Below are 14,591 nucleotides of genomic sequence, written 5' to 3'. Positions count from 1 at the left end.
TTGCAGTGAGCTGTGATCATGCCACTGCACTATAGCCTGGGCGACAGAGCTATACTCCGTCTAAGAAAATAAAAATAAACTCACAGATTGGAGCATATAATAAGCAAGACTTTATAAAATCTCTGGTACCTTTTAAAAAGGTACCAAATGACCTTTTATATAGATTTAGTAAAGAGAAACTTGACAGTAATTTATTATTTTTAATAACAATATTAAAATCCCAAACTCACCAGAGAATTCCAGTCCAGCAATGGGAAAGAAATTCTTGACATTGTGAAGTGCTAGCTTAACCATTGTCAAATGTAGAAGAGCCCAGCTGTTCAAAGAAGGGCAAAAAATAGTCTTTAAGTGAAAAATAAAATCATGGAAGAAACACAGTGGAGGAGTTCCCTGCCAACTGTTTAGCCCACTCTCCATCCCAGAAAAAAGCTGTCCTTGAAATTAACGACACAAAAATGGCACCTTTATGATCACTGAATATAAAAAACTTGCAATACTATATTATGCTTGCTGAAAATTACCTCATGGAAAAATAATTACCATAAATAAATACCATATAGGTCACATGGAACCTAATAGTATACCAATAAATTACATATTAAATTCTAATACTATATCCATAAGTTACATATGTTTTCCTTACTAAAAATGCTTATGTTTGCACTCTCCATGAAAGCTAGTCTTTGGATGTAGAGAAAATACTATCTAGAAATTGACCTCAAAGGTGCAGAATTTGTAACCTGGAAACATAAGTCAATTCTCATATAAATTCAGGATAATAATGTCATTTAAAATTAGTAATATTGAGATTTAAAGAAAAGCCAAAAAAAAAAAAAAAAAAAAAAAAAAAAAAAAAAAAAAAGAAAAGAAAAGAAAGGAAAGTCTTATTTACCTATAGGAATTTGGATCTTGGTGCTCCTGTATTTGTGTATCTGAAAAAAAGGCATCATCTTCTTCATCACTATGAATGCTTTCATCAGAATCATATATAACACCACTATCAGACAAAGGAAGAAATGGCTGCAATAAAAGGTAAAGTTTTTTTTAAAAGATATAATTTTATAAACATATAAAATATATTTTCACTATATTATTTATGTATTATATATTTAATATAGAAAATATTTTTAGTATATAATTATTTTTTTCTAACCTAAAAGTAAACATTTTCAATGGTGTCAGCTTAAGTAAAAATTTTCTTTTGCAGATGATGCTATATCTATAAAAGTCAAGATGACTAGACAAAACTCTTAGATTCAATAATTAAATAGCTAGATGTGAAAAAACATTTCATAGTTTTCTTCTTATAGATAAGCAATAAAAAAGTTAGAAAAGTCTAAAGAAATAAAAAAACTATAAAAACTGTGAGAGAGCTACTGTGAAGGAAATTATAAACCTTTGTAAAATTATATGAAGGGAGGGACTGAAATATGTAAAAACTATAATTCTTTGCAAATTAATTTATATAGGCTTTGAATAATTTCAATAAAAATCCCCCTGGGAATTTTTCTTCCTGTTTTAAAACTTTAACATGATTGTGAAGTTCGTAGAGAGGAACAAACAGATGAGAATAGCTGGGAAATTTTTTTTTAATTAATAAAACTAGTTTTTTTTAGTGGATATTAAACTAAGAAAAATATAGTCCAGTAATTGATTGATGCAAAAATATCGTACAAAAATTGTATATGTATAAGAATTTAACAAAGATAACAGCTTAAGTCACTGGGAGAAAAGGAAGGATTATTTAATGAATAATAATAGAACAACTAGTTAGCTATGTGTAGGGATGGGAGATGAAGTCTTATCCTGCCTGTTCCTTACTTTATTCTAGATAATGGAGAAAGGAAAAGAATAGGAGGAAGCAGAGAAGAAAGGTAAAATAAATGTAAACATTTATTAGTGGAAAAGTCTTCTGCTTAAAAACAATGTATTCAATAAGGAAATGTATGAATACATCTAATTTTTAAACTTTTTAAAACTTCTGTGTATGATAAACTTTTTAAAACTGCAAATGCATAATAAAATTTTAAAGCAAATAAACTGGAAAAGGTATAACAAGTAAGATAAACTAATAATGTCCCTAAATAAATAAGGTATCCATAAAAAGAAAAAACACTATAATTTCAATAGATAATTCAGGTAAGAATATGAAGTCAATACCAGAAACTGGAAAATCAAAAGGTAATAATATCATTAAAATTTGAATGTCACTAACAGAAAATAAAATATCAAATAATAATTAGCAATATAATTAACATCAAATTGTCAATAAAATTAATCTATAAAATTAACAAAAATGAAAAAGGAATATTTCATGCTAATACGGGGGTAAAGTCAGATGCATTCTCTCACTGTTCTCAAGAGAGTACAAATTAGTAATGTGGAAAATAATCTGGCAAATATGTATTAAAAGCCTTATTTAAGTTTATAGCCTTTGACCTAGTACTTCTTAAGGAAATAATCTGATCATGAACAAGATGTATCTTAAAAGATACTGCTCTTGGCATTATGAACATCAAATCTCTAATTAAGTAAACTAGTGTATTCATCAAAGTGAATAGTTACAAGTCTAAAAACAATGATTAACCAAGTAAGATTGAGCACCCCAGTATCTGACTGTGGTTTCTAAAATCATTTCTTACAAAAAGGAACCAGGTTATTTAAAGAAATGATTGTTCTCAGTCACAGGGAGGAAATACACATGATTAGCCTAAATTAACTTAAAGTAGAAAGCAGGAAAACTCAAACACTAGTAGAATAATCTCAAAAAGATTCAGAGCCAACTGTGGAAGAGGCTCTCACTGGCAAAGCTGGATAATCTGAGTCCCCGTAAGAAAATAACTGCAATGGATTAAAACATATAAAATATGTTTAAATTTATAAGATCATAACAAAACTGAAAGCAAAAGAAAACTCACTGGCCTCCTCTGAAGGATGCTTGGGAACCAACTCATCATTTTGAAAACTGGTACACAAAAGCAAAGAATAAAGCATTTATCCTGTCTTTCCCATTCAAAATGTACTTCAGGGTAACCAAATAGGTTGATGAAGAGACATTCCAGCAAATACATGAAAAATGAATGATAGGATTATATTATCATAATTTAAAACTTTCACTGAAATAATAAATGTAAGCAAAGATCATCAACTAAAATCATAAAAAGCTTCCTGACAGAAATACACAAAACCACCAATAAAGTTAATCCTGCTCTCCCTCTTCTTATCCAATCAGAATGAAACTGGCTTTAACTTTCACAAGATTCAGAAGAACAAACTATGGTGGTGCCATCGGCAAAATCTGTTGAAAAATTCTACAGGTCAAATTCTTTCAAGGGCAAAAAAAAAAAAAGTGGGAGCTCAGTTTAAAAAAAAAGAGAGTGAGAGATGGAGGTGGAGCCTACAGATTAAAAGAGACCTAAGATGAAGCAACCACTTGCAGGGTATGAATCGTATTTTAGATTCTGATTTGAACAAATCAACTATATAAAAACATTTAAGATGCAAGTGGTAACATGTGAACACTTTCTGAATACTTGATAATATTAAAGATTTGTGGGTGTGTTCCTGTGGGTATAACACTAGTGTAGATCTATTTAAAATCCTTTTTTTCAAAAATAAATACAGAAATATTTTTTAATGAAATTTCATGTCTGGATTTGCTTCCAAACAATCTAAGTAGAGGTATAAATGAAACAAGACTGTCTATGAGTAGATAATTTTTGAAGTTAGATGATGGTAAATAAAATATTCATATGCCATTATCTCTCCTTTTGCATGTCTGAAGTTTTCTAAAGTTTTTTTTTAATGACAGCTGTATATATCAACAGATGTATAAGTTTTTAATGGCATAAAAACTGTTTACCTTGTAATAATATTAACATAATTAACTATATAAACTGATCCATTATATATATTTTTTAATCTGAGGAAAACAGTTTAGAAGTTTGCCAAGTTGCTAACAGTTATCTTTGCATAGATGAGTGCTATTTCCCTTCTTTATATTTCTTTGCATTTTCCAAATCTTCAAAACATATATCAGGAGGAAGCATTTTTTTAAAAACAAAAATTAATTTAGCACATTACCATTTACAATCTTAATATTGTTATCATTCACATTAATGATACAATGAGCTTTCATTCATGGCAAATAAAAATTTTAAATTAAAAAGGTAGGAGTGGGAACTGCCTATACATTTTTAAGAGTACTTTATTACTTCCCTGGTTTATTAGCTAAATACAATTAAGTGTGACTCAGTCAGCAGCCTTAAGGGATAGGCCAGAATGACTCTGGTAAGTATAACTGGGACGCTGATGAAGTGCAAACCTGGAAATTTGCACTCACAATGTGCCTAACCCCGTAGTTCTCAAACTTTGGCACACATTAGAACCATCTGGAGAGCTTGTTAAGACAGACTGTTGGTTCTCACTCCGAATTTCTAATAGAGTGGGTATGAGGTAAGCTCCAAGAATTTGCATTTCAAACAAGTTCCCAAGCAATGCTAATGCTGCTGGTTCTGAGACCACACTTTGAGAACCACTGACATAACCAAAGTCCTTTTTTTTTTTTTAAACACTGTCACATTCCAACACCAAGGCTGGTGTGCAGTGGCACAGCCATGGCTCACTGCAACCCTAACCTCCTGGGCTCAAACAGTCCTCTCACCTCAGTCTTTCAAGTGCCTAGAACTACAGGCACACACCACTGCAGGTAAGTTTAAAAATTTTTTTTTGTAGAGACATGGTCTCACTATGTTGTCCAGGCTGGTCTTAAATCCTGGATGTAAGCTGTCCTTCCACCTTGGCCTCTCAAAGTGCTGAGATTACAGATATGGGCCACCGCGCCTGGACTCAAAGTCTTTAGATAACAAAACAAAGCGTCCAAACTCACAGTGAAAGACTTTTTAAGGATCAGCTTAGCACACAAAAAATTGAGTGAGATTAGCACCTCAATAAATCTGAGATCTAATAAAAATTTAAAAATGGGAAGAGACATGACTGGAGATTATTCCCTAATGTATATGCACAACAAGGTAACAAGAGAGTTAACACATGTCAAGAGGGAAACATACCAATAGAAGGATCTTGAGCTCAAAAAAGCAAAGTGCAGAAAAGCAAACATTAGCATGTACCCAGTATGGTATGAAATGGGGCTACACCAGATCTAGTCACCGTGAGTATTCTGATCCCCTGACAAGTTTACTTTGCTATGGGAAAACAGAGATATATCAGGGGGCCTCATCATGGCCTGATAAAACCCCAAATGTCCATCTATCTCCTTCTATCCTAATTCCATGCTTACCAAGGGAGCCACCGATAATTAGAAGGAGGGTGCCTAGAGGGTAGATATAAGTATTCCAGTCACTAGAAAAAGACGGTGCTGATTATATAGTAAGCTGATTTCCAATTTATACTGAACTCCCATGTGATTTTACTTTGTCTCCTATATTATCAAGTATCCGATCATCCTTGAATTTACTATGACTATTCAGTTTCTAGACCTAATAAGTTAAATGTCTAAACTATGGTGATTCACTCCAAAAGCTACCCCATCATTCCTATGTGAGATACAAGCACGAGTTAATAAAACAGATGATCCACTTATCTTAAAGCTTGCATTTCTCACACTCCTTACCTTTGCAACAAAATAATCCCACATACTAAGTTCGGGAGGGATAAATTTTTCTTTGTAAGATGGTCTTTCTGCAGGCACCGGTGGTGGGGTAGCATCTTTTACAGGCCTTCCAGGGACCAGCATTCGCATGTTAAATCTCCTACGGTGTTTATCTATGTCTTCAGAAAGGACAGGAGGGGCTGAATGAAGACAGAAGAAAAAAATCCAGCATTCATTTTCCACTGTTAATTGATAGAGTTAAGCTTTCTTTTCATCCTACTCTTGCCATGTTTTGGTTTAGACTAAATTATTTACTCCTGTGCTTCTGAATTTTTCTAGTTACTCAATCAGCTTTCCAGCGGTCATGGCAGAGATGCAGATGGAGATAAAGCATTAAAGGATATCTTGCCATGCACTCCATAAAATAAGGATGAAAGTAATTCTATATAAAATTTACTAAATAAGTGGTATATTCAATAAATATTAAATGAGTGATTGACTGATAATCACTGACTATGAGGTTCAAGAAAGAGTCACTGAATATGTAGAATGTAATAGTGTGAAGGGCAGAAGTTCAATAGGAAAATGGAAAAGGACAACATAAATGAATGGTCAAAGAAGGTTTGGGTAAATGAGGAATAAATTACTTTTGGTAGACAGGAGTCATGGAGGGAAGTAATATCAACAACAAAGTCTAGAGTTAGGTTAGGACAAGTCTGTGGCTATGAAGCTGGGAACTTAGGTTTTGGGCAATTCTGACTAACACCTCTTAAGCTTTAGTCACACAATGAGGGATGGCTTGTCTGGGGAATTAGAGAGGAAGATAGAAGATGACATAAGAATGGCCTGCACTAATATGGTGGGTGGTAAAAAGTAGAGGAAGGGTTGTATATGAGTGATACGCAAAAGAAACAGCAAAAGGATTCCGGAATTGGATATGGGAGGGCCAGAAAGTAGAAGTCAACCTGCTCCTCTTCTAAACCTCCCCATCACAGAAAATAATTTTATTTCAACTCTTCATTCTCCCCTACCCCACATATAATTCATCAACAAATCCATTGACTCTAACCTCAAACTACATCTAGAATATGATCACTTTTCACTCTGGCCATAACTAACACCCTAGGCGAAACCACTATTATTTCTTTTTAATTGAGGCGAAGTTTACATAACAAAAAATTAACAATTTTAACATGTACAATTCAGTGGCATTTAGTACATTTAACATGCCAGGCAACCAGCACCTCTATCTAGTTCCAAAGCATTCTCCTCACCCTAAAAGGAAACCCTATTCCCAGTAAGCAGTCACTTCCTATTTCACCCTCCCCCTAGCCCATGGCAACCACAGTCTACTTTCTGTCTCTATGGATTTACCTATTCTGGATATTTCACACAAGTGGAGCCAGACAATATGAGACTTTTTGTGTCTGGCTTCTTTGGCTTAGCATATTTTGAAGTTCATACAGATTAAGTATGCATTAGTACTTCATTCCTTTGATGGCTAACACTCCACTGCATGTATATGCCATACTTTATTGATCCATTCATCCTTGACAGTAACCCACAATCATCTTTTAAGTGGACTAGCCTCCCTACTAGGCTCCTTGCTTTTATTCATGTTGCACAGTCTATTCTCCACAAAGCAGCTAGAGCAGTTCTTTTGAAAAGCTGAATCAGATTATGTCACTCCTCCCTTTCTTTAGAACAACTAACGCCTTTACCACAATCCTAAAGGACCTTGCCCCAGCTACTTTTCTATTCTCTTCTCCTATAACACTCCCCCTTGTTCGTGAGAGTCATGATGGTCTCTGAGTAGTTTCTGGAAAAGGCCAAACTCAATTCTACCTCAGGACCTTTGCATTCATCTGCCTAGAATGAATGCTCTGGTCTCCGTTATCCACATGGTGTGAGTCCTCACTATCCTACGGCTCTGCTCAAACGCTATCTCATCAGAAACATGCCTTTCAACCACCTTAACAAAACTGGTCCATTCCCATTCCCTTATCACTCTCTTTCCCCTTACTCCATTTTTATCACAGTTCTTATCACACCTGAAATATCATTTCTTAGTTGCCTGGCTGATAGGTGTTAAGTGAATAAAATAATGCAAATATGAATGTGTACTAGTGGGTCTTATGCATGGATGATTTGATGGCTAAAATTACCATGAACAAAAAAATCAGAAAACTCAGGCAGAGAAAGAAGCAATTTTGGAGAAAAACTTTTAAGTTTAAAGTGGACTATATCCAAGCAGGGAGAAAGAGATTCAGATGTATCCACATTAGATGGGAATGGAAGTAGTGGGAGTTGATGAGATCATCTCCCTTACACTGACTTACACAGGAACCTATTTATTTAACTCAATCACAGACAATGAAGACACAGGTTAGACCTTGTGTCATTTAAACTTGGGTGCCACTGATCTATACTATGTCCGTTTCTAAGGGTGATTAAGATGATTTCTATATTTCAGCATCAAGATAGAAATCTTTCCTATGGCATCAGTCTATACTTCACCATATCTTATCATCTTCAAAAGTGGGATGAAAAATACATTCTGGTCCATGAGGGAAGAAAAAACAAGGAAAATGGAATAGAAGACTAAGAAAAAATATTTTAGAGAATAAAAATGGAATTTAAAAACCATGTGTATGATTGGAATAGCTATCTTGTGCATGACCATACATTTAATCTGAAGCCAATTGCTGGTGTGCTCTATATAGATTTTGAACACTTATTTAAATCTTCTTTCTGTAATTAAGAACTATTCTTTTTGTTTCTTGGGGGATTTTTCTTTTCATTTTATTTACTTAGTAACTATCCTTTTTGTATGACTTCGTTCCTTAACATTCTATTTTTACCTTTACCTTTCCTCTATTTTTAACCTTCTTCAAACATGTCCTGCTTTATCAACCTCAAAAATGTTGTTTCTATAAACATAAAAGTAACAAACTATATTTTTATATCATGGGTTTAATTATTTGCTGTCATAACAAGAGTGATTATACTTTAAGCATCACTAGTTTTCAAAGTGAAATTTCTTAAAACATTAAAAAATCTTGTAACATTCAAAATGATTAACGTTTACATACATTATTAGTATCAAACTTATCTTACCTGAAATATTTTCTGATTGTCTTCGAGGTTTCACAACAAGTTTTACACCCCCTCCAAAAACAGCGGCCCACATTCTATTATTTAATGGGTGGGCTGCAAGCCGAAATAATTCATTGGAGGAATTTGTGGCAAGAGCATGTATCAATAAACTTAAGTAAACAGCAACAACAGCTTCACATAACAAAATGTTCAGTTTTGGTTGGTCTTCATCTTGTGCTGAACTCAAGAGATTAATAAGTGAGCTCACACCTATAAGGGTATAAAATCATAAGATGTATGTCAGGATGAAACACCAGAAGGAAAAAACATCCAAATTTGCAACTTATCCGGAATTATGTATTTATATTTTACAAAATAAATATTTCTACCATTTGAGCAACAAAATAAATAATAATAGGAATGGATTATAAGCTATAGAATAAAATCATCCATTTGTCTACACTAATGCAATAAATGAGTAGATAAAAGGTAAGAAGGGAAGTTCTTCTTTACAGAATTTCAACTAATACATAAAATGAGTGATAGCGTTAGAAAATCACCATCTATAACCCCATAGTAATATCTGATTCAGGCAAAAGTCATCACTCGATGCCAAAATTCGCAGGTGAAAGTATGTTTTACATAGTCTCAAACTATCTCTTCATGAGATACAGATTAATTACAAAGGAAAAAAAGTAACTTTACAATGGAGAAACTTGGCAGAAACCACCTTACCAAGTGATCAAAGTTAATAGTAGTTGGGGCCAAATGACATCATATGCCTCTTGATATCTCATACTGAGAAAGGCATGAAACCCCGTCTCTACTGAAAACACAAAATAATTAGCTGGACGTGGTGGCATGTGCCTGTAGTCCCGGCTACTCAGGGGGCTGAGACAAGAGAATTGCTTGAACCTGGGAGGCGGAGGTTGCAATGAGCAAAGATCACACCACTGCACTCAAGCTGGGTGACAGAATAAGACTCTGTCTCAAAAAAGAAAAGACAAAAAATCAGAAATGCCCATATTAAGGGACGCTTAAAAAAAATAACTGGCCGTTACTCTTCAAAAGTGTCAAAGTTGTGAAAGAGAAAGAAGGAGGACTTTACTCTGTGTCAGAGGAGACTAATGAGACACGACAACTAAACGTTACATACGGGCCCAAAAATCGTATTAGTGAGACAATGGGCAAAGTTCGAAAAAGGTCTATAGATTAGGGAACATGAATGTTAAATTTGATAATTATGTAAGAATGTCTGTTTTTAGGAAACGCACATTGAAATGTTTACGAAGAAAGGGATATGAGGTGTGCAAGTTACTCTCAAATTTAAAAAAAATACACTTAGACACAAACATATTAAGTGATTGAGAGAGAAAAGAATGATAAAGGAAGAATGGTAAAATGTTAACATTAGGGGAACCTGGGTGAAATTTAGTATTATATTTGCAATTTTTTAGAAGTCTGACATGTTTCTGAAATAAGAGGTTAAAATGAAAACAATGTGTTTCTAGAGGCAAATGGTTAAAGTAATCTGGCCCCTCTACACTTAGGGTACTGAAGAGAACAGAGAAGTTTTGAAATAACTGATGTAGAGAATAAGAAAGAGAGCCAGAAAAAAAGGACTGACAGACAGCAAGATATATGTACCACAGAATAGTCACTCCTATCCCAGTACATAAATTTACACTCCCAAGAACAATTGTATTTTCTCTGATATATCTGTGAAAATATGTCTGTGATGTTCTAAGACTCTAATTCGAAATTTCTAAGAAAGATAATGTGCTCCACCCTTACCAAGGATGTTAAGACGTTGCTTTTTTATGTTGGTTAGCATAGTTGGTTTCTGAAGCCTTAACTTCCTCAGTCTTTAGACAATATTACAGTACTTAGCAGTTCCTAATCCACGGCGGAAAACATCATCAAAAACAAAGAAGGAAACCACTCACTAAATCCAGCAACAAGCAGGAAACTGCTCAGTGGGCTTTTAAGAAGAAATTGCCAACTGGAAGATTTTTTTTTTAATCACTTAAATTCTCACCAGGCCATTGAGCAGGAGATGAATTTGGTGTTGCGTGTTCTTCAATGCTTTCTGTCCTTAGTCTTCTACGATCACTTAAAAGAAGTCCTTGATAAGCCATTCCTGTAAACTGATTTCCTTCTGTTTGACTGCTAAAACAAACAGGTTCAGTTATTTATTATCCTAAGAGAGGTAATAAACAACTGCATTTTACGTACATCATCTATATTAGACAACTATTTTAAGAAACAAAAATTCTTAAAAGATTCACTGTTCTAATAAGAATTTATTTTAGAAAATTATTGAAATTAGTTACAAATGTTTACTGATCTTTTTAAAAAAACAAAAACAAATTTTACCAGGTTGGACAGATGACATTCATTCCTTTAGAATTTTTTCCAGATGCCACTTTAATACTTTAAAAATCTTTTCTATTTGCAGTCATTTTTATTTTGTATTTTTACAAAGTCTGAGGTAAGGAGACTACCACTGGTACTAGGATATAGTAGGCAGAAAATTTCAGGATACTAGTGGGTTGCATTTCTTTTCTCTGCAAAGTTGTACAAGCTTAACCCTAAATTAAAATATAAACTAAAGTCTGGAGAATCATATTTTAGAAATACCTAAACCTAAAATCCTATGTCCCTAAGTGTTATTTAATATTTGTTTCTCTCTCTATAATGGCTATCTTTATGAAGTTGGGGAAAAATAAAAGTGGAAAATCAAGCTGAGTCTAGTAAATCACAGCTGACCAACTGGAAAATGCATATTTAAAAACAATGTATTCACATTCTCATTTGATGCCATTTTAATGGTGACCAATATCATACAAGTTATCCTTGATCATTTAGATGACAGCAGTCAAATAAATCAACTTTTTTCCTTATTTACATTTCTAATCTTTAGAGTTATTTAGTCATAGCCTACTTAGGTTACAATCAGAGTAATGGGTCATTTTGAGAGCTAATTCTTTATCCGATACCAAATGTTCCCACAAAAGGCTTCTACCTTTATAAGAAAGCAAGCTAGACATATGTTTAATATAAATTTCACGTGAATCTACTATTATAAACTTTTCATTTATTAACATAATTGATTTAAATCTAGGTTATCTTTCCAAGTAATTCAATTTCTTGCTACTTATATTGCTCTAGTCATTAAAATGCAAAGTATACACTAATGAGGGCAATTTTACATTTAGAAAAATTCAAACCATTCCTTCTAATTGATATCACTTCCAAAGACTTTTACATCATATGCAAATGGTAAGTAAAAGCAATTTTAATAATTCCATTTGAGGACTGTAATTTTTCATTTTTCAAAAGTATTTTTTCTTTCAACTGATAATTAGTGAAATAAATAGATGCTAATCCAATGCAAAAAGAAATTGTTTCTAAGGAAAAACAATTAGAAAATTTCATATTATAAGTTATTATGAACAGTAAACTCTTCTTTCTTAAAAACAAAAAAGATGGTAATGATGGTAATTTACATTTACTATTTGTTACTTTCTATATTTCTCTGTTGCTACCAGGTGATAACTAAACTAAACAAACAATTATTTATTTTTGATTCTCATCTATTAAAATATCATGGCAGTCATATTTAGGGATTTTTCAGTCCCTAGGAAATAGAAACTTAATATAACTCTGGAACAGTTTAATGTTTTTGCTGTATTAATACTATTTTGGGTGATTTTTTTTTTTTTTTTTTTTACCTGTAGCTATGACTGTCACATAATGCTTGGTAAATTGATGCAGAAAGTGATGCTGCTAGTGAATGAAGTGTGTGCACCTAAAACCAAAACAGCCACAATTACATTTTGTACTAACATTTCTATACAATGGTAATATTTCAAAAATTAGAAAACACCCAGGAAACTAGCAACATCATAAAGAAGACTGATTCCTATACTACTAACTCTGCTTTAAACCTTCTAAAGTAACTCTCACCCACCTTTATACCCATGCCACAATAAAGCTGACTGTTTCAGACACATCTTTATCAAATATTTACTTCCTGTGGGCCTGCCATTTACCAGGCCCTGAGCAAAGTGCTAATGTTTATATTATAGGATTTGTCCTAGGCTAACAATTAGCTTAAACAGTAATATTCAAAAACAAAAAAAAAAAAAAAGCAAAATAAGAACAGAATTTTCTGAGTTTTGATTTAATGAAAAAATTTGCCTTGTGAAAGTTGCCTTAATGAAAATAAAGACTTGATCTCATTAATAAAAATGAATGAAATCTTTTTAGTAAAGGTATCACTTACTGTGTGAAATGGCTAGATACGAATAGAGGATAGTCTTGGAATTTTACATTTAGAAAGTTTTAAATTTATCCATATAATTGAAAAAAAACACATACCCTGAAATGCTACACTGAATCAATATTTTCAGACTCACAAAATCTCTAAATTTGAAGGGACCTTAGAAACAGTTTCACATCTTATACAGATTACTCTTTGAAAGCCTTTACGAATTTCTAGGAACTAGAAATGTTTACTTTGAATTCATAAGCTTTTTATGCCTTTTCTGCATGTCCATATTCACCTAACAAATGATTTAAATAATCTCTGCTAAAATACTAATATAGTTTAATTCATATTATGGATGAGAAGTCCCTAATTGGTTAAACCAGGCCTTTTGAAGAATGTACTACAAGAGATTAAATGTGCCTGTCAAACAAAACAAATAAATAATAATAATACAAGAGACCTGAGTTGTGCATCAGCCACTAGAACTGGAAAAAGCATAGCACAAATACACTTAGGCTGGGACAACGGAAGTCTCATCAGCTCCCCAGATCCTGCCAAGCTCCCTAGTGTTTCTTGAAACCAATCAGTTTTTAAGATCTTGGCAGAGGGTATCGATTTAGTTTGGGGTAGTAATGGCCAAAACTCTGACTGCCTCTTAACTATTGCCTCCAATAAACACAATCACTAACGAAACAGTAATAAGGACACACTATCTGGGGCCATTTGCGACCAATCTCAGTTCCCTCCCAGACACTCCCCAATTTGTATTTTCACAATATCTTGCCATGTAAACAAATAGTCATAAATATTTCCAACTTAATGGTTCATTTAAGGGGCATGGAGGATCTAAAGCGATATTAAGTGGCAAGAATACTGTCAAGGAAATTAGGTTTGTTGCCAAAAGTATGTGTCTATCTTAAGGGAAGACAGTAACTTTTCCATAAGAACACTTACTTTTAAATTACATTCATTGGACAAATAGTCTTAAACTGATTGGGAGCGAGAAAGGTAGCACATAAGAGCCCTTTAAAATATTTCCAAGTTCGAATCGAAGACAAGTATAACATATTTACCTTCTCAGTGTGTATAGTATCAAATGATCATAAACTTCACATTACCTTCACATCTTCAATACTGGGATGAGGTGGTGTTTTCATCTGAACAATAGTATAAAGTATATCATGGATGTGATTATTTAAGTACAATACAGGGTTAGCTATGACTGTTTTTGTTGATGCAATACTTGCTGAAAGCAGAGGTAGGGTAGTAGGCAGCGGTAGTGGAGACTGCAGCTGCTTTACTGTAGTTTCCTGTGGGTGACAGTGAATTATTTTTTTCAAAGTAGTTAAATTTTATCAGTTATCTGATAAAAATACTGGTGATAAACATTGTGTAAAGGCAGTATGTTTGATCGCTCATTCTACAAAAATTTATTGAGCACTCAGTATGTACCAGGTACTATGCTAGATGAAGATGACGTGAAGATGAATATGACACAAGAATACTCTCAAGCTTTTAAGCCTACTCCTTATTAACAAAACTTTAAGACCACATAGAGTATAAATATCTGCCTCCTATAAATAGAGGAGCTGAACATATTTAGATTAACTA

General features: G+C 33.2%; 1 protein-coding gene across 6 annotated transcripts in view; it reads right to left on the bottom strand.

Moving 5' to 3' along the window:
• The window catches only part of DMXL2 (Dmx like 2), a 173,120-nt gene that overhangs the window by 15,650 nt on the left and 142,879 nt on the right, over positions 1-14,591 (bottom strand). For 4 of the 6 annotated variants that reach the window (XM_032297460.1, XM_032297462.1, XM_032297464.1 and 1 more), the window contains 7 exons: positions 14,099-14,290; positions 12,442-12,518; positions 10,746-10,876; positions 8,729-8,977; positions 5,633-5,811; positions 893-1,020; positions 231-316 (listed from right to left, as the gene is read on the bottom strand). In XM_032297460.1, coding sequence (XP_032153351.1) covers positions 231-316; positions 893-1,020; positions 5,633-5,811; positions 8,729-8,977; positions 10,746-10,876; positions 12,442-12,518; positions 14,099-14,290 — 1,042 coding nt within the window. The remainder of the gene's footprint in view (positions 1-230; positions 317-892; positions 1,021-5,632; positions 5,812-8,728; positions 8,978-10,745; positions 10,877-12,441; positions 12,519-14,098; positions 14,291-14,591) is intronic. The other 2 variants (XM_032297461.1, XM_032297463.1) reach the window with 1 other exon arrangement.

This window comes from Sapajus apella, unplaced genomic scaffold, assembly GCF_009761245.1.
Source record: "Sapajus apella isolate SASKATOON/1434 unplaced genomic scaffold, GSC_monkey_1.0 scaffold37, whole genome shotgun sequence".
In the NCBI taxonomy this organism is placed as follows: domain Eukaryota; kingdom Metazoa; phylum Chordata; class Mammalia; order Primates; family Cebidae; genus Sapajus; species Sapajus apella.
The sequence above is the reverse complement of the archived record's forward strand: the minus strand, read 5'-3'. Positions and strand labels throughout refer to the sequence as shown.